The sequence below is a fragment of the Excalfactoria chinensis genome, chromosome 3, assembly GCF_039878825.1.
Source record: "Excalfactoria chinensis isolate bCotChi1 chromosome 3, bCotChi1.hap2, whole genome shotgun sequence".
Classification (NCBI taxonomy): Eukaryota; Metazoa; Chordata; class Aves; order Galliformes; family Phasianidae; genus Excalfactoria; species Excalfactoria chinensis.
In genome coordinates, this window is record NC_092827.1 from 101471147 (window position 1) to 101496227 (window position 25081).

At 43.4% G+C, this 25081-nt stretch overlaps 1 protein-coding gene across 1 annotated transcript in view; it reads left to right on the plus strand.

Moving 5' to 3' along the window:
* The window catches only part of KIZ (kizuna centrosomal protein), a 45615-nt gene that overhangs the window by 17382 nt on the left and 3152 nt on the right, over positions 1 to 25081 (plus strand). The window contains exons 7-12 of the mRNA XM_072332273.1: positions 1095 to 1317; positions 3766 to 3925; positions 13525 to 13621; positions 21530 to 21573; positions 23986 to 24284; positions 24705 to 24867. Of these exons, the coding sequence (XP_072188374.1) occupies positions 1095 to 1317; positions 3766 to 3925; positions 13525 to 13621; positions 21530 to 21573; positions 23986 to 24089 (628 nt within the window). The 3' untranslated portion in view covers positions 24090 to 24284; positions 24705 to 24867. The remainder of the gene's footprint in view (positions 1 to 1094; positions 1318 to 3765; positions 3926 to 13524; positions 13622 to 21529; positions 21574 to 23985; positions 24285 to 24704; positions 24868 to 25081) is intronic.

The window sequence follows — 25081 nt, forward strand, 5'->3', positions numbered from 1 at the left end:
ACCACTGAAGTCTGCATTTGGGTCGTTGTGGAGGTACACCTTCAGGAAGAGTTCCCTGAGGTCCTGCTCTGCCACACTGTGGAGCGCTCCTGCTTCCAGGGCTTTGGTTCTCCCTGCTGCAGAGCTCAGCATCAGGTCCAGCTCCACTGTGCTGATGTCCTGAGCCGCTGATGGGGAAATGCTGCAGGGAATGCAGGGATAAAGAAGCTGATGTATGACCACCAAAGGAAAATAGCACATTGTAGGAAAATGTAACATGCCTTTTCCAGGCTTATGTGCTCTGTATAGTTCATATAAATGAAAGGAAAAAGCATCCTGATCCTTCTCTTACTGCTTGCAACCATTTGAACCTCCTTGTGATTTACAGCATTGTTTCACTAACCATTTTTCTGAGGCATTCATAATGGTTTTTTTTTTTCAGCATATTCTATATAACTTTGAAATATTCCATTTCCCAACAGCTGGAAAGAAATGGCTGGGGATACAAGAGTTGCCTGGCTCCTCAGCTGGGAGTAGGGAATATGAGAGGAAAACACTTCAGTCTTAAAAAAAACAAAGAAGTCTGTGGGTTGCTTTGATGGTTTATTTTCTACTTGTTTGTTTCTCTAAGTCAGGATTTGCAGTGAAGTTGATGCTAGGTGCTGCCAACAAATGCTTGCTCCTCAATTTATCATTTTTTGCAGCCTTGCTCTCTGCATATGCAGTAAATTGTAAATCCCCAAGAGGGAGAGTATCCACTTAGTGGCTAATAATGTTTTGCCGGGGTACAGAATAACAACTGGAAAAACAATATATTTGGGGTAAAAGAGCAAAAAAGTCACCAGCCTCCCCCCGTGTTAACAAAAGCAGGACCAGGTTACCCTGGCTGTCACTCTGTGGCACTGTTCACCTAATTGCACAGGTTGGGAAGGGCTTTGTAGTTGTGCTTAAAATTAAATTTCAGACTTCTGAAGGTAGGGTTCTCATAAAGATGTAATTGTTGGAGGATTCTGAGGGAGAACTGAGGAAGGGCCTGCAGTTGAACTTGACCTCTGTACCTATTCTGGCTGTCTCTCTGGGCTTTAAATAAACTTTTCGCTTGCTTTATTTTGCAGCTTCTGCAGCCAGGATGGTAGTCTGAAGGAAGACTTGGAGGCCAGTGACCTCTGTGAGCTCCCCAGGGACAAGACAGGACAGCAGTCAGATGTGGCCACACTGCAGGCCTTACTGAACAGCCACGCTGCCTTCGTGGAGGAGCATGAGCACCTGTGCACTGAGGAGCTGGCAGCTGTGTTACACAGCACGCTGGATTCGGGTGAGGAGGCACCAGGAAGCCAGGTCAGTTTTGGGAGTGCAGGGAGCCTCTGTGATGATGTGTCCTGAGGCTTTACAGTGTGTTTTTTAAGTCATAGGATTATTATGGTTGGAGAAGACCACTATGATCATTCAGTTCAGCCCCAACGCACCCCCCACCATGCCCACTGCCCACGTCCCTCAGTGCCACATCCCCACGGCTCTGGGACACCTCCATGGATGGTGATCCCACCACTCCTGTGCAGCTGTGCTGCTGCCTCACCGCTCTTTGGGAGAGGGAATCGTTCCTAACAGCCAACCTGAACCTCCCCTGGCACAATGTGAGGCCATCCCCTCTCGTCCCATGGCTGTTCCCTGGGAGCATGTCACGGCCAACTCCACCTCACACAGCCTCCTTTCAGGTTATAGAGACTGATATATGAGTGTGCATGCATGCTTCTGTGTATATCTATATAAATGTACATAAATGAACATCTAAATAATTGACAGCAAGAGACTAAAATGCACATGCAGTTAAAGTGAAGCAGCCCTGTGCCTCTTAGCACTGCCCAGTACTTGGGTACCCAGGGAGGATGAGCGAGTAGTGCTCATTAATCTGACTTTGAGATGGCTAGGAAGTGTCTGTAGAGGGAACCTAGATTTTCTATGCGTCTGTGGGCTTTGCCCCACGAAGAAAGCAGCCCACAAAGATCATTGCAACATCTTTTCCACCCTTTGGGCCTGTTACTGATTTAAGAAGCTAACGTGTTTTGCCATGGTGCAAATTTATCATGAGGCTTATATCATCTGTCTTTCTCTGTGGCTTAATGGGTTTTTATCATGAGTGATAGTGGGTTTTTTTTTTTTTAAAGAAACAGAATTATGTTTGGTACGTTAAATATGCAGGGCATTTTACAGATAGCTGCACGTGTGCTTTTTTTAATCTCTAACTGGGCGTTTATAAACTAACTTCAGTTTTTGTTGGACGTTTTCTTCTTTATGTCTATGCAAAAGGAATGAGGGAGCTCATTTCCAGAGGACGTAGGAAACTGAAGAACCAAGTAATCCTGAGATGCATTACCTTTACAGGGAAAGAAAAACATGTACATACACATACATATGTGTGTATATAAAATATGAAATAATACCAGAGCAAAAATATTCCTCAAACATTTTTCCCCTCTAATTTCGAGTGAGACATTAGCAAAGCAGTCCAATCTGTTGGGTTGTTTTTTTTTTTTTAATGTTTTTGTTTTAATAATATTAGAAAAATAACTGCTGGTGTGGCAGATAAATACTAAATATACATTTAAAATCCTACATAGAGACTTGTTCTAAGTCAAAGCTTAGTAACACAAGCTTTATGGGTAAATATATGTAACGACCTGCTTGTTGCTACGCGTTACTGTGGCCCACACATATCCTTTCAACATCTACTTTTACGTTTAAGAAAATCTATCTTGCTAAATGCCATCCCACAAGGTGTTTTCTTCATCGAAACACCCGATATCCAAGCACAGAATAGCAGCAGTGCAAGCTGAGACTGAAAAGCTGCCATGATGTGCTCCCAAATAAACGTGGAGTTAATGAGGAGGGGGTGGATGCTGGAAGGAAAACTCTTCTTACAAGCCCCACATGGTTTTGGTCTCAAAGCCTTTCCAGTTTCTCAGATAAGCGTAGATAGAGGAAGTTAAAGTAGTTGGGATTATCTCTGAGATGTTGGTTTGTGTTGCTGAAAGCTGGCTCATTTATTAAACAGATAATAAGAGGAAAAAGCTTGTAGATTTAAAGAATCGGGTCTGTACTTTGTGACACAGAAGGAAAACAAAAGGATGCCCTGTAGGTAACAAAGACAAAAGAATAATGCCTCCAAAACCGTATGACTTGGCCATATTTACACTTGGTTCTGCTCCCTTTAAAAGCATCTACTTCCCACTTAGTTTTTGGGGACATCAGAAGTAATATTCAATTAACAGAGGTCAGGCTAGAACTTCTGCATGGATCTGCACACTGACAAGAGAGGCTGAACTTGAGGAACATGCTGTGACAATGCAGGTTAAAATCTGAGTCTGGTCTATCAGAAGCTGATGTCAGATTGGATCTTCTGTCTTCAGCTTCATTGACCTTGGTGGTGGTTTTTGTTGCAGCTATTGCTGGCAATGTGTGCTGACTTGCCTTATTGCTGTACCCAAAATGAGAAAAGGGAAACTTTTTATTCAGTCTCTTGTGCTTGCAGTGGGTACTTGTAGTACAGAACGCAGCTTCCAGAAAACAGTTAGCAAAAGAATTCCAGGTTTGTGTTACTTGAAGGCAGAATGCAGTACCCATGCTAGCACTGATTTAACTCAGAGGTAATTCAGCATCTAGCAAAAATATCCTGCAAGCAGATTACTCTGTGAAGTATAGATTAACCTAAATGTACGTTGGAAACCATTGCCTCTCGAGACTCAGAATAATAGGGCTGTGCTTGTTTTTTATTTTTTAATGCTGCAGGCTCCACCGCTGCTGAGAGAGGTCCCTGCAGAAGAGTGTGGAGATAGGTCATCTGTTCAGAGTAATGAATCATCTTACAGCTTGCCATCGATCCCAAATGACGGCAGGGAAATGGAGCAGGCAAAACATGTTCCGTGGCTTAACAGCATAGGAAAACAAGGTAACAAGTGCTAAAAGCTCTGCCTGTGTGCTCTGAGCTGCCACCGAGCTCGGCTGCGAGATACAAGTGTGTTTTCCATCCAAATCTGCCAGGGACTTTGTTAGAGCTACCGGGAATTAATATTTGTAACAGGCAGCTGGTGATTGCCTTAAACATCTCGGTAGTTTGGTCATTCTTGTTACTTCTTAATGTGAACGCTACCTATCGGGACTAGTTTTCTCAATTGAGATAGAAAATCAAACCTTGTGGCAGTTATAGATTCCCTATGCACAGGTGTATTTTGAAAATGCCTGCTGTTTAGAAATGGTGTGATAGCTGTGCTTTGGTTTGTTTTTTTAATGAAGCTGGAATGCAGAGCAGATTTTCCTCTGTGAAAGGGTTGGTGTTAAGAGAGGTGTGCAGTACCGTTCTTAAAAGGTGGATGTTTGTGAAAATCCAGTTAATTTCTTCAGATAAGGAAGTAATATATTAGTGCTGTGTAGTAACTGGTGACGGGAACTTGCTCAGCCTGCTCTCAGAGCATCCCTCACATCAAAGTCCAGAAGAGACAGGCAATTAGGTTGCAACGCTCTTCACACAGCACATGTAAACAAACTGATTTAGGCCCCCTAAATCCACGCCACTTTTATCCACGGAGGAGACTGAGACTTTGATTTAAACTAATTTTCAGCGGTGGGTATGATCTATGCCGCGGCTGTCGGGCTGCTGGACAAGATCGCAGAGTTACTGTTGGCTGTTTGTTTCTGAAATCCCATTGGGTCTTAAATTATTTAAGACATTTGGTTAGCTTTTCCTTTTCTCTGGGAGCTACAGAGACATGGCAGCTCCGCATTCGAGTAAAGTTCACAGTAGGCGCCTCTTTTAAGAACGCTAATGGATAGTTTAGATCAATAAATAAGAGATAACAAAAGTGAGAAATTAAAGGGAGTAGGGCTTAAAAGAAAACAAACCAGTCTGATCGCTGCCACTTTGAAATGGGTTTCATTATGGTGTGTTCACATACAGAAGTCACAAGCTGGTGTGAAGATGAGAGCCGGGAAGAAAGCGTGGTAGGAAAGATTCCTATTACAGGTAAAAGTAATGGCTGCATATTAACCTCAAATGTGGTATTCAACTTTATTATATAATCAAAACACAGCATTTTTAGGGGCTTGGGTCCGCTAATAGTGAGTAAATTCAGCTCCTACATACTGAGCACAAAGATTAAACGCGGGATCATAAAGTACGCACTCATCTTCACGTAAACCAAGATGGAAAATAACGGTGCCTATTTAATTCCTTGTAATCATGTTACACATTTAGACCGCGCGAATATCCCGTCATTGAGCCTTTCAGGTCCTCGTATCGGTGTTACAGAGGTCAGTCTCCGTGGGGAAGATCCAGTAATTATATGGCAAACTACAGATGTTTCTGATTTGATTCTTTTCTTTTCTCTCGTAATTGAATGTGTATCATTAGAATAAGCGCGGGGGAAAAATCCCGCTAGACAGGAAGCTGTGCTTTTGCCTCTGTTACAAAAGCTGCCTGATAACACCAAATTTTGAGCAATAAGGTTTTATCAAGCCGTGTTCAGATCTCCCCGCAGCAGATGCATTAGGCTGGCTTAGGATCCTTGCGTTGTGAAGTATCAATAACGCGTTAGTATTCCGGGCAGAGCTTTTTGCAATAAGTCTCAATTTGCTTTTGCCTGATATTTTGCAAAGTCGTGGGCTGCTTCCTTATAAATGGGTATGTTTGGCTGTTTATTGATGCAGGTGTGTACTCCAACAGAAAGGTGCGAGGGCATCTGTTTATACAGCGCTTGCTGTTGCTTTCCTGCTGTTTTACGACTTAAAAATAGCCTGTCTATCGGAGGGCAATTCATTTCTCTATGGAGGTTTTCCTCTGCTGCTTTTTGAGCCTAATTTGCAGCTGAAATATAAAAACGTGCTTCTCGTATCCCGGAATTATACTGCAGCAATAATATTACTGTGTTAGCCACATAAAACTTAGAATATTTTTTCTTTCTCTGAGGCTTTGAAGGCGGCACGCTTTCGTTTTTCTTGCTGCTTAAAATGTCCTTCAGTTGCACGTTGTAAAACGTGAGCTGTGCCGATTAGCATTATTTTTTTGGGGGGGTGAATTAAAAGCACATAAGCCACTTAAACGGTTCCCTGAAATAAAGCACACTTAGCTGAAAATTCATCAGAGGTTTGGCAGAACTTGGGACTGTTCTGATTTTGTCTGTATTTTAAGAGGTTTATGCTTCGTCATTTGCAGACATCACCAGCAAGAACAATGTGGGGAATGGTGGCTTCTTCTAAGTGATGCCATCGCAGATGTATTTTTATTTTTTAATGGAGGACACAGGCTTGAATTTGGATGTGTGTAGCTGCCCATGCTTCTGGCTTGCTTCTACCCACATGCCGGATTCAGGACATAGCATGGCTGTTTTGAGCCATGAAACCCAGCAGCTTTTCCATATTGGCAGTTCCTTCTGGGAACCTGGCTCTCAGGCTGGGCTGCAGCTGGTCCAAAGCTGAACCACATCTCTCTCTCATAGCTTCTCATGGAATGGATGTGCAAGCACTGATATTTCCTAATTGTAAAAGTGCTGAGAAACTCCTCCTACTGCAAATGGTAACTGAAGTTACAAATGCTTTCTTCTTGAATCTGCTTTATTAGGTACTTTTTTTTTTTTGGCAGCATGTTTGCAGTGGCCAGCGTTCTCGTTGTCTCTAGGAGTGAGGCTTTTCATATCTCACTTGAAAGCAAAGTTGCTCCTTTTAGCCGCGATTCATCTTCAGCCCATCATCTTCTCCAGGCTTCTTGTTCTTTCTCCCCGCCTGTCACTCTCTGCCTTGTGCTCACCATTACAAGCCCTGCAGCACTGATATTGTTCAGCCTTGCCTTTGGGGCTCCAATGACTTGTGTGGGGTTTAGTTTTTTGTCTTTAGATGGTCTGCTACACATAATCATTTTGTTTTATATATATATATATATCAATTTATTATTATATTTATGTATATAATGGATATAAAATCCATTTATTTTCAGTGTTTACTGCATCCCCTAAGGGCTGTAAGTTTTGATTTAAACATTGGAAGCATTGAGGTTTTGACAGACTTTGTTGTGAGAGCTGAGAGTCTTTCCCAATAGGAATTCATGGGTGCTTCTATAGTTCTGGTTTATTCTTTTTTTTTTTGTTCTGTTACGGGGCAGGGGGGAACACAACAAAACCACATGCTATATTTTAATATTCTGTAAATATTCCTGTTTGTGGCAATAAAGATTTATTGCTTTCCAAGCCTGCAGTTAGCTCAGGGCTCAAGATTGATCCACCTTGTACCAGCTTCTACTTCAAGATGATTTCCTTCATAGACCCCCTTCTTAATCCTGCAGAGCCGTGTTGTACTGAGGGACTTCAAAAAGAGTTTTGTGTTGTGTAAGGTACCCTTCAGCCTATGAAATGCAGTTGATCTCACCTATGTTTTATTAGTGGTGACCTTGCTGTTCCTGAAACTACATAAGGATAGAGGAGTGTATATGGATCCATTCTGCTTCTCTTGTTGGATGCTTTGTCTTTTTTTTTATCTTAGGAAGACACATAAAAGAAATGGCTTGCCTTTTACCTGTTCCTCAGGTAGGCAAATGATGGGGGATTAAAAATGATAAAATCCATTATTTTGGGCTTTGCAGATGATGGTTTAAATGTCTCATGAGTAGGAAACTGCTGGTTTTAGTGAAGGGGTACGTTTGTTAAATCTTCAACATTCTCTTCCTTTTTATGTCTTTGATTTAAATAGATGCTGAAGCTGTAAAGTATTGGAATAAAAATTGTATTACTTCTCTGCTCATCAGGCATTTCTACTCCAGGTAGAAAAGTCTCTAATGCAGAAATGAGGAAAAACCCTCTAGAGGATAATAATAGTATTAAAAACATACATGTGTGTGTATGTAATAATAAAATGATCCTTCTCACGTATCATAGGGAGACATGAAAGGGCACAAAACCAATTCTGTTTTCCTTTGTAGGTCACCCCTAACGAGCCAATAATCCTACCAACACTTTTCCCACGCCCACACATCATTCCCCGTGTGGTCCTTCTTTGAGTTGGACTTGAAAGGGTCCTCAGTTTCCACTTGGAGTGCGCTAACAAAGCATTATTAAGTCTACCCAACATTTTGCTTCATTTGATATCAATCCATTACAAGCTGCTGTTGCCAAAAAAAAAAGTTGTTCATCTATACGCGATTAATCACTGTTGGTTTGACAGAAGTACCTTGGCACAGCATCAAACTGTATGTTTTGCTTAAATTAGTTTGGATTACATTCTCCAGCAGGTGATATTTTACACTGCTCAACTTGAGTAAATTTGGGAAAAACGTCTTAAGTGTTCCAGTTGTGAATTCTGAGCGTTCAGTCTTCAAGTGGAGGGAGCAACTTTTGGAAGTGCTCTCACTGGGATGGCTTGCTCCATCAGGATTCCATGAGCCCTCTGGTCACCAGGTGTGTACCCTCTCGAGAGGGCAGCATCATGCATTGGTATATTGTTATGCTGAGAGTGTTCTATCCTTTCTTCGTTCAAAGGAAAGCAGGGGCAATATTTGTTGGTATTTGACCTCCTTCTGGCTACTGGCCACTGCAGAGTTCTGCTCGCTCTTAATGTGGAGATCTTTTTATCTGTTTGCTCATCCTCCTATCACCTCCTTTTATCAGAAGAGCACATGCTTCTATCAGATTCACAGGTAGCCTTTATCCTCTCCCTGTAAGCAAGTTTTCTGCTTTATCACAGGGGAAATCAGCACGTATAAAAGCTGTGTGTAGGAATCACTCAAGCCTCTGGTCCCAAGGCAGAGGTTTGCACAGTGGCAGTTTGTGTTCTGGCAGTGGCAAGGCAGCCGATGTCCTATGTTTAATCCCAGATGGCTCTTTGTGGATGATCAGCAAGTGCCGTAATTAGTGTTAATGTGGTGGAGGAGGCTGTTCAGATTTAAAGTTCCTCTGGGCAGGAGCTATTGTTAGTTCCCTATTTTCATGCCGCAGCTAGCAGCGTGGTAGCCTGGACCAAGCAGCACTCCTGAATGTGAATACAATAAATATTGCCAAGGTAACTAAAACTACACAGCTTGCAGGCTCAGCTGATCCTGATAATATTCCTTTCAAGGCATTATTAACTTTGAAGTCTAGTGACAGCTGAAATACCCAAGCAGCTAACTATTTGGTTGTTGCCAAAAGTACACAGAAAAGTCTAAGTTCCTTTTTGTGGAATACTCACTTGCATACGAGGGAGGTACAGATCTGTGTGTGAGTTGAGCTTGCAAAGGTGCTGGGATCATTTGCCCTCCAGCAACTCATGTTTACATATGTGATTATTAACTGTTATTGGAAATAATGACTAATTGCTCTTGATAGCTTTAAGTTGGCATTCCATTTGCCCTTCTTCCCCTTCCTGCAGAGCAAAGGGTTTTAAGCATAGCAGAAGTGCTGGTTTTGATGGTCTAAAAGTGTGGGCTTTTTTCTCAGGTAGCACAGTTAGTAAGGTATGAACACTGTAAGTACACAACCAGGAGCCTTCTCCTCTCTTTCTTTGCAGGTTACATCGCATCACTTTCTTGTCACAAAGTCTGTACATTGATTAACACTGGAACCTTGGCCATAGGGTAGTGCATGGAGAAGATCTCTTCTTCCTGGTTCTGCTCTGGTACAGTTCTGGGTCAAAGATCATTTCAGCTGTTCAACAGAACAAAATAACAGCGTGTCATTATGCAACCATGGCAGTTTTTCCTGGAACTGATGGCTAATGAAGAAAAATACACCCATTTTGTTTGGAACAAAATTGTAAAAGCTGACATGAAAGCTGCTTTGACCCACACAGACTGCACAATTAATTCCAAGTTGAAAAGTGTGGAGTGTTTTTAATTAATAGTGGTATCTCAGATCCTTCGCTAATTCTGAGTGGAAGGAAGAATACACTGGGGAAAAAGATGTAAGGAGAGCTGTGTCATCTGTGGCAAAACAGCTTCCCTTCTCTGGCAGTATTGCTTGAATGATTGGATTAAGAACTTACTTTTCATTATTAACGTCCTGGTTTGAGCTTAAAGGCTGTTTTATCAAGCTTTTTCAGTTGTGTCTGTGCAGTAGGCACTGGCTGTCCATAGAGTAAATACTCAAAACGCCATGTTTATAGCATGGAGCTGGGGGGCTCCAAAATGTGTGGATTGTTCGGAAAGTAATGCCTCCTATTTATTTCCATGGAAACTACAACAGCTACAGAGGGCACAGTAACGCTGTTTGATGAAGCACATTTGCAGCTACATAACAGTTTTTCAACAGTCGCCACCATTAGCTGTGCATACTTGCCAGTAATGTGCAGGAACCTGCATGCTGCCATCCAGAACCTGGCTTGTCTCTCACATCACTGTCACCACGGCTGAAATGCACCACCTGCCTCCCTGTGCTCATGTACTCTTTGGTCTCTGTCTGTGTTAGCAAGCATTGATGAATGTCAGTGGTGCCATTTTTTTTCTGCATGGAGGGATTCAGTGACACACCTTGGCTTCATCTGCACTTCCATGTCAGACACCGCTCTATCAAAGGGTCCCTCTGCTGCCATCTGTCACACAGCAGCAACATATGATGGGATGTTGGTGGGAAAGCTCAACCTCTACTATACCGCCAACATCATAACATAGGAGGCATTACTTTCAGAGCAGCCCTCATGCTTTATCACCATTTGAACTGGTTGAAGGGAATCATAAAGCAGTGCCTCTTTCCACTTGGCAGTCCTTTCTGCTACAATGCAGGCACTTTGTTGAGGTGTGGAGATGAGGCACAAGCTCACTGCACTGAGTGCTTAAAGTTCCTTGGATGCTTTATAGGTATCACAACCCAGATGAAATACCAAGCTCAGCTTTAAAGGTGAGTTGGTGGGCTTGTGAGGGCTTGGAAGGATCCCCCATTGATGCAGGCGCGTAAGCAGACTCATACAGGCTCAAGAGGAACAGCTGGACTAATTGGCTAGAAGTCTGATGTAACTAAGGCAGAAGTGGGGATTGATAGCTCAGTATTGTTTTATAATTGACAGACAGGGCAAAGCTAGGCTCCAGAGTGTCTCAAAGGTGAAGGACAAGTAGGCCATGCTCCCATTTGATGTAAGGGTGGTGCAGGCCCAGTGGGATCCCTACCACTCTGGTAGAAGCCCAGATGTTGGTACCAGCCCATGGTATTCTCCTGCAGAAGCTGGCAGCCCGTGGCTTGGATGGGTACACTCTCAGCTGGGTAAGGAGCTGGCTGGAAGGCCGGGCTCAGAGAGTGGTGGTAAATGGAGCTAAATCCAGCTGGCGACTGGCCACGAGTGGTGTTCCCCAGGGGTCGGTGCTGGGGCCTGTCCTCTTCAACATCTTTATTGATGACCTCAATGAGGGCATTGAGTGCACCCTCAGTAAGTTCGCAGATGACACTAAATTGGCTGGGAGTGTGGATCTGCCTGGGGGTAGCGAGGCCCTACAGAGGGATCTAGACAGGCTGGAGAGCTGGGCTGAAGCCAATGGGATGAGGTTCAACAAGACCAAATGCCGAGTCCTGCACTTCGGCCACAACAACCCCAGGCAGCGCTATAGGCTTGGGACGGAATGGCTGGAGGACTGTGTGGAGGAAATGGACCTGGGGGTACTGATTGATGCACGGCTGAACATGAGCCGACAGTGTGCCCGGGTGGCCAAGAAGGCCAACGGCATCCTGACGTGTATCAAGAATGGTGTGCTGAGCAGGACTAAGGAAGTCATCCTGCCCCTGTACTCGGCATTGGTGAGGCCTCACCTCGAGTACTGTGTCCAGTTTTGGGCACCTCAGCACAGGAAGGACATGGAGGTACTGGAGCAGGTCCAGAGAAGGGCAACGAGGCTTGTGAAGGGCTTGGAGAATCAGCCCTACGAGGAGAGGCTAAGGAAGCTGGGGCTGTTTAGTCTGAGGAAGAGGAGGCTGAGGGGAGACCTTATTGTCGTCTTCCAGTACCTGAAAGGTTCTTACAGTGAGAGTGGGGCAGGTCTCTTCTCACTAGTGACATGTGACAGGACGAGGGGAAATGGCCTCAAGTTGCGCCAGGGCAAGTTCAGGTTGGATATTAGGAAGAACTTCTTTACAGAAAGGGTGGTTAGGTACTGGAATGGGCTCCCCAGGGAGGTGGTTGAATCGCCATCCCTGGATGTGTTCAAGAGCCGTTTGGATGTGGTACTCAGGGATATGATTTAGCAGAAGTTTGTTTTTTTTTAGAGATGGGGTACTGGTTAGGCTGTGGTTGGACTTGATCTTCAAGGTCTTTTCCAACCTGGGTAATTCTATGATTCTATGTTCATTGTCCTGAAGAGCAGCATTGGAGTCAAAAGCAATTTCTAGAGGTTTCCAACTGATTATTTTATTATTATTTTTTCTTTCCTGAAGTCATGTGCAAACGAGCACAAATACTGGTTCCTTTATGGTGAGTGCTTTCTCAGTGCATGCCTGCATCACCCAGTCTGCAGCTTTGAGCTACTGCCAGTCTTGCATCCTGGAATTCCTCCATGGTCAGGGCTTGCTTAGCATTTCAGTCACATCTATAGAGATACATGTATATAGAGGTCTCGTTGTGTCCCAGTTGTAGTTTGTAGTGCAAAGCAGACTTGTAAAGTGGGATGATTTGTACCTCAGCATCACGGTCTATGGAAATAAACACAGAGATGAGCAATTGTACCATCCCAGTGAAAGAATTTAATCTATTTACTTTCTTAAATCAATCCGTACAGAATGGAAATGAGATGCATAGAATGAGGAGGAAGTAAAGGAAAGTGTGGATAAAAGATTTGGTAATGATTGACTGTTAAATCATAAAAAAAAATCTAGGGTTTGTGTCTCCTGAATGCAGCTCTCTATTTGAAAGGGAATGGTTAAAAATACTCAGGTATCAAATAGTATCAAGAGACGTTAATGTGAAACAATGCATTTAAGGGGAAGGAGAATGACAGTAACCCTTCCTGATTATGGCAAGCAAATTAGAACTTAAGGGTTAGAAAGAAAATGAAGAAAAAGTGTATATCCTTGAAGTTTTGCTTAAAGTCGGCGTGTGATGCAGCGTTTTCTCTTTTGTTCTAAAATAGGTCAAAACACACCAGCCTTTCTGGGTTCACAAGAAACCATCATCAGATCACTGAAGTGATATTAAGGGAGACTTGTTTTCTGTATTTCTTTAACTCATCTTCACCATAGTGAACAAAACAGCCCGAGGTGCACAGTCATTGCTGCATCCTTGCCCAGGGATGAGGGCTTCTCTGTCTGTCTGTGCAGACAGCCCTGGCCTCTCCATGCCAGGAGCACCTGGCCCAAGCAGTGTTCGTTCCATGCAGCTGCTGCCAATGTTGCTGCCAATACTGCTGCATGCTTTTCTAAATACTCATTCTGAGTTGGTACTGATAGATGCTGCAAGATGTGTAGATGCTTTTTTTAATTTCTTTCTTTCTTTCTTTACGTTCATTTTGCAGCTTGCAAAAAATGCCATCAGAATTCACCCTCACCGAGAGCAGCAGCTGTGATATCTTCAGATCTACGGTTAGAACATTTATACTCTGTGTTTTTCACTTACCAGGTTGTGTTATTGGAAATAATGGTTCCGAAGCGAAAGAAAGCCAAGAAATGTGCTCCGAAAGGAGTTCATCCAGTGAAAGAAGTGGTGACCTCTCAAGGTAAAGTTATTAAAGGATTTAACATTTGAAATGTTTCAGTGGAATGAGAAATGCCTGCAGAATGTGACTAAATGTCTGATGATTTTTACTTGATCTCAGGCTAAGGCTTGTATTTATGTTTATCTAATAAAGCAACTTAAACTCTGGTACACCTTAGAAAATATTTGCTCCAAAGCCAAGTATTGTTTTGCAGCTGTTGTTTTCTCATTTTAAGACTCAATTGACATCTCAGTGAACCACAAATTAGCGTGTACAGCTGCTCTCAGTAGGGCTACTCAGAGGCCAGACAATAGAAGTTGTCAGGAAAAGGGCAGACAGAAAACATAAAGTCTTCAAGAAATAAAGTGATGCGTTTCTTCTCCATGTAGCTGAGATGTAAACTAGTTGTAACTGGATCATGCTTTTCCCAGTCTGCAGGTTGGGGTTTTTTCTCCCCTCTTGTTTTGGATACTGGGATGTTTACAGCATGTCTGTCCTGCTTTCGCACTGACTGTGTTTAATTGATGGCCTTGTAGCTAGCTAAAGGATGCTGTTTATATAATTTTAAACACAAACGAACAAAAACCACTTATTTATTTTTAGTGCTGCAGTACTTTGCTTTGGGTCCCTGAGCAGTGTCAGATATTCCCTGTGTTCTTCATGGGCGTGTAACGGTAATCAAACAGCGACAATCAAATTAGTGGTCAAGCAGCGGCAGAAAATAGGATATAGCACAGCCATCTCATGAAATATTGGCTTGGCTTTAGATTCTTATCTGCTCTTATTAGAACAGCCTTGCAAGTGGGCTCTGCTGTTGCGTGGCTCCTCAGCTGAAGACAGCCATTAATAGCACTCAGGAAAAGACTTTAAAGCATCCTGATAAATTTCTAACTCATCCTACTGATAAGACATGGATATCTTTCTGTGGTTTCTTTGTATTGTTATTGATGAGGCCAGTTTTGACGCAGACCGCTATTCTGATGTGGCAAGTTTTGTTCTGTCTTCTGAATTAAAACACGATCTTCCCGCAGTTCTTCAGTACGGTTCATAAAGACAGGCTGTAATAACATATTGATGAAGGAAGTTTGTGCTTTTGTTTAGGATTAGGTCTCGTGACTCCAATTCTGATTTATTTTTTTCCTCTTTATTTTTCAATCTATTTTCTTGGAACTCTTTTTGCTTGAGAATGAGATTCCGAATAATACTGCTTGATGTCAGGAAGTTTAAGGGTTTTCCTGTAGATGAATTTTGAAATGCTATATTCAGTCATTCACAGAAGCCCAGGACATCAGGCAGAGGACAGAGCCCTGGGAAACTTGCTTACAGTATTGCTGTTAAGCCCCTGAATGTGTTCATATGCACCTAAATATGTACGTAAAACACATAGAATTAATGATGACAACTGTTTAATTAATAAACCTTGGGTACAGTTTGGCATCTTCTGTGGTTTTTCAGATGCTGTTTATATGATGTCCTTTTCTTTAATGCTCTTTTTAATTCTCACTTGTGATAGATTTTAGCATCACTCTGCCCTGTAGCTTCATGCCTTCTGGCTCTGAGCAGCAGTAAGTGCACTGGTACACAACAGTGCTCCTTTAAAAAACAACCAATCTTACAGCAGCTCAAAGCGTGTTCCCAAAATGCCTAGGAAAGCAATCCTCCCTTTGCAACGTGAAGTTTCTGAGCACTGCTTGTTTTGGCTGCTTGACGTGGGGACTTTGCACAGAGGCAGCAAGGCAGGAGCGACGAAAGAAGCGCGGTGGCAGCGTCTGGGTGCTGCTTTGCGGTCAGGACGCAGTGAAATTTCTTGGCCGCTCACATGCGAGCTCTCCACTTAGTGCAGTCACTTCTCGTGCTTTATTGCTTTTACAAGTGGTCTCGAAACCCACTACTTGAGAATAAACATAACTGTGTAGTACTGCTGTGGTACTTTTTATAAATTCTTCTTTGCTCTGTTTTGTCACTGAGCTGATGAGTGACCTCGAAAAAGACCCTGCTGGACCTAAATAAAAAAAAATGGCTTCCTCTGATGTCCTGGAGACAATAATTATGATGTGCCAGTTAAGCCCAAACTACAGCTGAGGGATTTTACTTTAAAGCGGAGGCTTGGGCGCAAAAATGCATTTATAGCTCTTTGTCTGGCACCTCATTATGTGTGGGCCTGATTCATTAAGTAATTGGTTTGCAGTTGTTTACATGAGTATTAAGGCTTTCTATTCAGCAGCCTTTGAGAGATACATTGTGCAAATGTTGCATGTTATGAATGCAGAATGAGGGGCAGGGGACCGGTCCTATTGGCTAAACACTGCACTCTGTTGAAAAGCAAGAGAAAGAGATTGGGTGCTGCTTTGCATAGCAATGACTTTCTTAATAAGCTTTACAGATTAATACACACAAGCTATAAAAGATGCAAAGAGATACTCTTAGCACATTTATACATGCTCATTTCACTATTATGGTACTGGAGATGGGAAGAATTGAGCTCTTTCATATTCGGTTTTTCAGTGCATGTCTTCAGTGCATGAGACAATAGAATCCGATGTTTATTGTATTATAAATCACGGGGAAGTAGGCAGATCTGCAACAGTTTATTATTAAAGATTCTTTCAATGTAAATCTTTTTCGGCCATTGTATTTCCTACAGCAAAATCATTTTGTGGTTGAGTGGGGATGAAAGGCATAATGTACGAAGGACTGAGTCTTAATAGGAAGCTGCTCTCTGAGTAAAGACCACTTGTTCCCTTTTGTTCGGAGGTGCATGCCAGAGCTTCCTCTTCTCCCACAAATATTGTCTGCTTCTGCCTTAGGTATCAAACTGGCTTGGTTTGTTTTTGCTGTGGTTGTTTGGGTTTTTTTTTTCCCTTGGACTAATTTACTTTATCGAGCTGCTTGTAGATGCAACTTTCGCCAGAAGAGTGAAGGTTTTGCTAGAGGAAAGAGCACGTTAAATTCTATAACCACTCGGGGGGAGAAGGTATCATAAGTCAGGCCTGAGTCTCCCCGAAAGAGCAGGCAGAAGGCGATGTGTGTGGCATTGGGCGGCCCTGTAGCGATGGCTGCAGCCAGAGGAGGTCACTAGCTTTCGGGATCATTCTGTGGTTTTGATGCAAGCCATTTATTTATTTTTTTTTCTTCTGGACTTGTTTGCTCTGTCTGGCTTCCAAATAATCTGAAGATTAAAGCTGCGTTACTGACCGAGAAGCAAATGAAAAATGTAATTTGTCAGGACGCAAACGTGGTGCAAAGTATTTTCAACTTTGATTAATCTGCGTTCTGGAAGTAATCCAGCCTGGTCCCCAGAGGCTGTTTTTTTAGTCAAAAGCAGCCTCTAACAAACTCAGATTTAATGAGATGTAAATAAAAGTTTTCAGATTGTAATTTATCCTCTTAATTATTCTCGGAGGAAATATTTAATAATCAACCGGCTATAACTAATGGGATGCTTGGCTCGCCATGCAGAGCAGGAGGTTGGCCATCAGGGGGCACTCAGACTTTGCTGATCTAGGAGCTCTCCAGTTCGTTTTGCATCTTCAACCTGATGTTGTTATTGCTATCATTTTAAATCTCGATGGCGTTTTGTGGGACTTGTGAGGCAGAATGGCTGTTTAGGCTGGAGCTCTGACAAGAGATGCCAAAGCTTTGGAGTCAGGATTTTCCAGGGTGTGCATTAAGCAGGACAAGGAAACAGCCATTGAGAGCAATGAAAGTTAGGAAACGCGGGGCAGAGTGGGGTGATGCAGCCAGTGTCCTGCACCTTTAGAGCCATGTGTGTGTAGGTGAGTCCCTGCCTGATGGTTGTATCCTTCTTCAGTTGTCAAATCACTTCTCACAGAGCTGGGCTGTAATTCTGGGATGTTTTTCTGTAGCTATTACATCTTGTCTCAATCCTAAGAGCCCCCACCACAGAAACAGTGATGCTGTAGCAGCCGTGCTCCAGGGTTGTTAGCATGGGTGGTATGCAGGGACCTTGCACTGTGATGGATCATGGTCTGTTTCTTCTTCAACATGGTACAGTGAAGCAGGGAGCGATCTTAAATGTAACTTGATGTCAATCTTTCTATCCTACAGTAAGAGTGATCATATGTCATTACTGAAATTCGGTGTTACCATTTCCATTTCTCAGCAAATAATGGCATGATGAATAGATGTGTTAGTGCATTCCCGACTCTGCAACTTCACTGCATTTCTGTGCTGCCCATATTCTAGTAAACTTATCAGCAGAAAATGATGGTGCCATCAGAGCTGTCCTGCAGCTCACAGCAAAGACTATTTATCACAGAGTCACGCTGAGCTGCGACTGTCACATCAGAAGCACCGGCACCGAGTAGCCTGCCTTGATACTCCTAAAAGGCTTTTAGATGTTTCCAGAAAACGATTTTTAAAGATAAATCTGCAGCTTTGCATCCTCACGTGTCACTGGGGAGAAGCTTCGTTCACTGAGGGTTATGAAGCGCTGCCCTGTGAAATATAAATGCTCTATTTGTTTTCTGGTGCCTTAGCACTGTTTTCATGCAGAAGAGGCGCACAGCCTTGAAACCTCTGCCAATATCAGACACAGTGTCGGTGTTCCTGACATCCCCACGCTTCTCAGTTTGTTTGTCTTTCTGATCAAACTTGACATTGTTTTGTTTTTCTTGATGCTTGGGAGGTGGGTGGTTTTTACTCCTTTGCTATTTAGGTTGCATTGTGGGTGTGAGCTGTGTGGGTTTGGTTTTTCTTCCTTTGTTTTAAGGTATTTGGGTGTCCTTTTTATTTATCTTTTGTTCGTTTCTCTTGCTACTGAACACTGAAGTTCAACAAAAGTGCTGTGGCACAAAGATACCCAGACTAGAGGAAACATTTTCTCTTGATTTTTCCCCTGTGTCACATCTATTAACTTGCCCTTTTTTGCTGTCCTAGTTTTCCTTTGCTCTTAATATTAATTTTCCTTATGGAGGGGGGAAAAAAGATATTTTCTGGGAGCTTTTTCATTTCTTATTGTTGCAGAATCTTCAGCACGCACACACAAAAAAAAGCCTATTTCAACAGAGTAAAGGAGAGATTAAAAAGCCCTTTGATGTTAAACCGGTTTGGGTTTTTTCTTTGTTAGAGCCTGGGTTGAGTTTGGCATTATTTTAGGGAAGAAGCAAATGTGTAAATGGATATTGAAGGGTCACTACAGGGGATTAGTCAAGGCAGGGAAACTGGCCTTACTTCATTTATAGCCCTCAAATTTCTCCTTGGAGGTCTGTGTGGTTATTGTGCGCTCCGTATAGCAGACGATAACTTTCACGATTGAATTTCTTGACTTCTCAATATGGGTGTTTTGCAATGTAAAGGTTGTCGTGCATCTCGACTAACACGTCAGACATAATTCAAGAATTTTACTCCCTGTGACAAAGCTATCTTGCAGTATTTCAGTCTTGGTTTGACTGAGTTGCTATTTCTGCCCTGGCCTTCCAGTTATCCTGGTGCCATTTTCTGTATCCCCTCTAGCATTTCTCTGTATGCCACCAGCTTCCATGCCAGACCGTTTCCTGGCATCTCCTTTTTCTGCCTGATCTGTGGCACTGATACCTTGCTCCTGACAAGCCCTGCTGCATACACATGTGGGCTGTTTTGCTAGTGAATTCTGGCTTTTTGATAGAACGTGAACTTCTGTCTTTGTCCCCCCTTTTGTCCGCACTGGCCGTTTTCTTAATGGGAAGGAGGGGGGAAGGTTTTTCAATCTTTAGAATCTTAGAATCACAGAATGACTTGTATTGGAAGGGACCTGAAAGGCCATCCAGCTCCAACTCCTTTGCTGTAGGCAGAGTTGCCACCCACTAGACCAGGCTGCTTCATCTTTTGGCCATGGTGGTCCTTGCCCACAATAACTTCTCAGTGAGGCCTTCAGGCGGCTCTGGAGCAGTTGGAAGTGTTCAGGGTTGTGTAAGGCTGTGGGTGCTCTTCCACTGCGCATCCTGTGGTCCTGGTATTGCATGGTGGTCCTCAGCCCAGGCTTTGGATCCACCTGAATAGCCCTCACATGTCCAGTCATGGCCTGAACCAGGCGGAGAAAAGGGTTGCTTTGAGGCTGTATGATAAAGCCTTTCCACCTACTTTCCCAACAGTGGAAGACAAAGCAGCAGGCAGTGTAAATGGTAGCTGTCAGCCGTGTGAGCTTGTTTTAATGAAATACTTGAAGGCAAAATGGTTCTTGTGCAGTCTGCCACGGAAGTCACCTCTCCATTTGCAGCTCAGCAACAAGTGGTTTCTCACTCTACACCCAGGGGAAAGCGATGTGGCTGATGGAGTTGCCTCCTCTTAAGCACAAGCTGTGGGCTGAGCTTGGGATCTGTGGGGCACCTCTTGGGGAGTGCTGAGGGTCAGGCAATCTCAACACAACGAGCAGGAGCTCAGCATGGTTGGTGTGTTCGAGGCCTCAGCCTGGAGGACCTGACTTCTGCAGTGTGTTCAGCAAGCATTTGGAGTGAGTGAATTTGCATCAGACATTGGAGTGTAGCAAAAGGTGGGATTTGACTGAATAAAACTAAAAGGGATTTGGGTGGCACACTGATGGTTGTCAGATGCACTGTTTAAGGCTAACACATTTTTGAGTTAATTACTTAAAGAACATATTTCTAGTTATGTTTGTACTTAACTAGAACTGCAATTAGTTAATAGTACTTAAAAGTTCTTTTGGTATTGTAGTTGAGCTATGTTTAATGTTCTACTTCTGGGAATTTGTGAGTCCCTTTAGAGAAGGGACACTGGGGCTGATGGTGTTCACAGCTTGTAGAAAATCAATACGACTAACATGGGCTTTCTCTTAAAAGGAGGAGCTGCTGTTACATAGGTAGCTGTAACGTAATGAAACTTCCCCCTGCTTTAAGTTGAACTTTCCAGCTGTAATCACAAGTGCTCTCTGAATACGGTGGCGTGACACAAGCGATGAATCATCCGCCTTTTTGCATCTCCTTCACAAATGCCTTCATTGATAGTAGTTAGAATAGTTTTAACTCCCCGCTTGAAGTAATTATGTATTAGCTGTCGTGTCTCTAAATGAAATGCAGCAAATTGTGTGAAATGTTGACAGCTGATTGAGTTCTGACTGTAGCGACAGCTTCAAACTGCAGCTTGACATTTGCTTATATGGGACTAGTTCACACAGTAATGTCACAAATATCTCCTATTTGATCTTCCCTATTAAAATCAGCTGAAGCTTTATTTTTAGAGCTTATTGCAGGATTGTTAATATAACAGTTAATTCTCCTACATCATTGCCCCTATGTGATTATTTCACAGCACCAACACAATGCACACGCTACACACAAAAGATCAAAATGATTCCAGCTTGTTTGAGAGATTCAAAAGGGCCTGTGATGCTCTAGACACAAGAGCAGTCATTTAACAGAACAGAATCTCAACTGCATATACATCAAGGTAGATCAAAGGCAGCTGGAAGATTGCACATTTACATAGGGACGTGGGTGATGCTATGGGAACCCAGTAGCTGACTTGGAGGAGTGCGCTGGCAGGACAGGAAATAAGGAAGTTCAGTGAGCATCAATGGGGGGTGGAGGGGTGCTTTTATTTTTGTTTGGATTTATTTTTTTTTCCTTTGCTTTCTTCGCATATCTGAAAGGCTGCAAAAGATAGATGAAGCTCTGATGCTTTGTCCCCTTAATTCACTACTGGTGTACATCAGCAGTGCTAGCAACGGCTGCTTCCAGATCACGCTGCCTAAACATCTGGACCAATGTCCCCGTTACATGATAATTTGTCCACCTTTTATAAAACATAAAAGTGGGGAAAACAGCACCAAGTAGTTACTAAAAAAAAAAAAAAAGAGTTGCAGAAGTTAATGATTTTTTTTTAATTATCTCATGGCTTAGAAAAACGGCAACTGAACGTCTTTGAGTTTTGTGACCATTGTGCTGAATATTTACAGTCTTTCCCTGTTTGCAGGCCTGAATTCAGGAAGGGAGCAATAACCGCTATAAAATCCAAAGGTAAGAGCCAACTGTTACGTTATAAAAACCCACGTCTGTCTTAGGGAAGTTTAAGTGGTAGAAAGCCCCTTAATTACAACATTATTAAGGAGATGGGGGAAATGTGGTATTTCCCTGACTCAGCACAGGAGCAGGCAAATCACTATTGATGGGAAACTCTGCATCAGAGAGGACGTGTTTCACAGAGCGTGATTTGGAAGGGCAGTGATCTTTGTGTTTGGTGGTTTAAACCAAGTAGGAGCAGGAGAGTCATAGAATCATAGAATCACCAAGGTTGGAAAAGACCTCCAAGACCATCCGGTCCACTTACCACCAATATTCCCACACTAAACCATGTCCTTCAAGCCTCGTGGAGGAAAAATCTGACATTTTTTTTTCCATTATCCCTCTTTGAAACACTGAGTTCAGAAGCGGATAGGCAGCAGCATGTGTCTTTGTGTGGTTACCATAGGTGGGCACTCAGCAGCGTCTGTACACGCGAGTGCGTCTGAAACCATTTTTTTCCATGTGCAGGCTTTCTTTTAAATCAGTGTCTGGGCCCTGCATGTTTTCGTTCTCCCCTACATTTGATTTTACTACTAGTTACCATAACTGCTGGTGTCTGAAGTCACCTGTAACTCTGTAATGGAAGGCAGCACTGGGACCAGGGAGCTTTTTGTGCTGGGAGCCCAGCCTCAGGAGCTGTGCAGTCCTGAATGATACCAGGCTTATTTCAGAGCTATGGAATCTGAGCTGATTTCAGGATACCATTAACCGTGGCTGCTTTGATGCCGTTTGAAAGGCCTCTGTCGCACCTCTAGCCTGCTTAGCTCTCTGCTGGGGAGCTGCGTGTTGTGGAGCCCTTCAGCACGTTTGCTCTCCTCCCACATATTCAGCATGGGAGCAAGCACAGGGTACAGCTTGCCCTGCTCTGCTGCTTGAGGCAGACCTGCAGCCCAGGGGCCTGGGGATAGAGGATGAAAGGTGCAGCTGCTGCATTTGTAGATAAGGTATTTATATAGCTTGTGCCATCAAAAGCACAAAATAGTGAATGGTGCTTCAGTGGAACATGAGATGTAATTTCTGTATGAGGTTTGACAGTCTGCCTCTCTCCTGCCGTCTGAATCTGTATTTGTCAGGCTTTTGCCTCACTTTGGGGCATCAACTTTATAACTCTGGAGAAACGAGGACACTCTGAAAACCTTTCGGAACAGGCCATGCAGCTCTGGAAGTCAGAGTGTAGGCTTGACATTCTAGCTTGCGGCTGCTTCTTATAGTGGGCTGAGAGAGGGAAATATGTCACATGTCTGTGGACAACCTGCAGAGAGGTTTCATCAGAGCAGGACGGGGGGAGGTGTGAGGTAGGATGTCTGTGCCCCTGCCCTTCCCACATACTGCCCTGGGGAACCACGAACCCAAAGAAGAAAGGAATTTGAGCCCGTGAATGTTGTTCCCACCTGTGCTTTTGTTTCCCCTGACTCCCTCAGCCTGTGCTTGTTGCTGCCGTGGGTGCAATTTAACATTCAAATGCTGTTGATGCAGAGCCCAGTGTTGTTGCTGGTCAGCAGCACTCCTCAGTGGCCCTTCTGTGGTGAAACAACTATTTTTTCCAGAGATAAAAGCGTGGCTTTTTGTTGTGGTTTCCTTCTTTTTTTTTTCTTTTTTAATCAAGGGAAAAAGAAAAATTAACAGTTACTGCACGACTGAGCTGGCAACCTTCACACCTGAATCATCTCATCAGGCCTTCGATGTAAAGAGCTCTGTGTACTTCCCTGTGTGTCTGCCGCTTTTTTTTCTTCCCCTCTCCTTCCAGGGGTCAAAGGAATTTGCATATCGAGGAATCTCTCAAGCACTTCAAATTTAAATGTGATTCTGTTTTTCAGTGAAATTGCTTGCTAATTACCAGGTCCTTTTGTTAAAGCCATCCAGTTCTTTGAAGTAGTTTTTGCCTGTATGTGGTCCTGTCACAGAGTGGTGTTTTTTGTTGTTTTTTTTTTCCCATTTGTGACATCATTGCCATTTTTATGCCAGCTCTGTGATGTCATGGTCATCCTGTGACTTCACTGTAGGGTCAAGTAGAGGAAGAAAGTGGAACATAATAGACAAAGCTGTAATTCAGGCAGCAGATGGTCAAGTAAATTGCTTGGAGTGGAAATGCTCTGTCAAACTACCTTGAGGAACAATGAAGTCAGCCCCGTAAATGACTCACTGTTCCTCCACAGCAGCTCAGTTAGGAGACTACAACTTGGTGACAGCACAGTGCCAGAAATGCACACCTCTGCTGGGAGGTCCTCAAAACAGCCCTAACCTTGAGCTCCTCTATAAACCACAGTGTCTAGCTACCGCAGAAGAGCTGTAGAATGATGATGCCAGTGCTGTGACACGAGCACAGAATTTTTATAATTCTCCCATTATTCTTCTCTTCACTCTCAGCTTTCTGGGGTGAATCTGACGATAGCAGCTCTGAGGCTCTGGATGTTTTGCGTCCTCAAGCTCACAGCCCAGAAGCAGATGACTTTGATGACTTCTATGACTGAAATTCCACCGCTTGCTTTTGGGAAGCAAATCAACAGTATCATCTTCCACAACTTCAACGCTGCTGTCTCAGAAGTGCACCTCATCGGTTTAAATACAGAATAAAGATGACTTGGTATTCTACAAGGCCTCCTTGCATGCATGTGTTCTCTTAACCACCAAGTATTTTTCCTTTTCTGAAGGAAATCCAACTGAAGGTATGTCCTCAGATGTCTGCTTACCCCATGGTGGTTGTACAGCTTTCTCAAGAAGGCTGCTGGAAGCCACTGGCAGGTTCCTCATTTCTTTCTGTTACTGGGGGTTGGAGCTGATTGGTCTGCAGGTCCTTGCTCACAGCAAGCACCTCCTGCCCGGTGCCATATAAAACACAAGGGATGCATCTGTGCAGTGGCTAATCCTACATGACAGAGATGAATGGGTTGTCACAAACAAAGTGTCAGTCAGCAGCGATCGGGAAATTACACCTTTTGGGTCAAAAACTTGCCAGCCTGACAGAATTACACTTAGTCTGAGAGCGGTCCCAGTTACTGTAAACACGAAATGTGGCACTGGGTGATGCTGCTGTTCATGATGCAACGTCATCATGCTGTGCGTGTTTATTTCTCTTTGTGATTCAGACCAAGGTCTAGAAGAGGCATTGACCATTGGGAAGCCAAGTCCATTTCTGTTCCTTGGTCGTATGTGATCCAAATACATTGTTTTGTGCTGCAGGAGGACCGTGGTGGGGCTGTAGTGCTTAATGACCGCATCACCAATGTTCTTCTGGAAACTCTGTAGACCGTAAGTGTGCTTAGTAGCAAGTCTACTTCTGACCAGCTTAGCAGCTGCTTTTGTTGCAGTCTGAGAGCAAAAAACACCATATCCTCATGCTTATATGTGTTCTAATATTTTGGCTACAGAGCTAACTGGTTTTGCAAAAAGAAAGCGAGCATTCTGGGTATGCATACATATGCTACACGGGGCTGTCTGGCATGTTTGATCTTTATCATCTTCT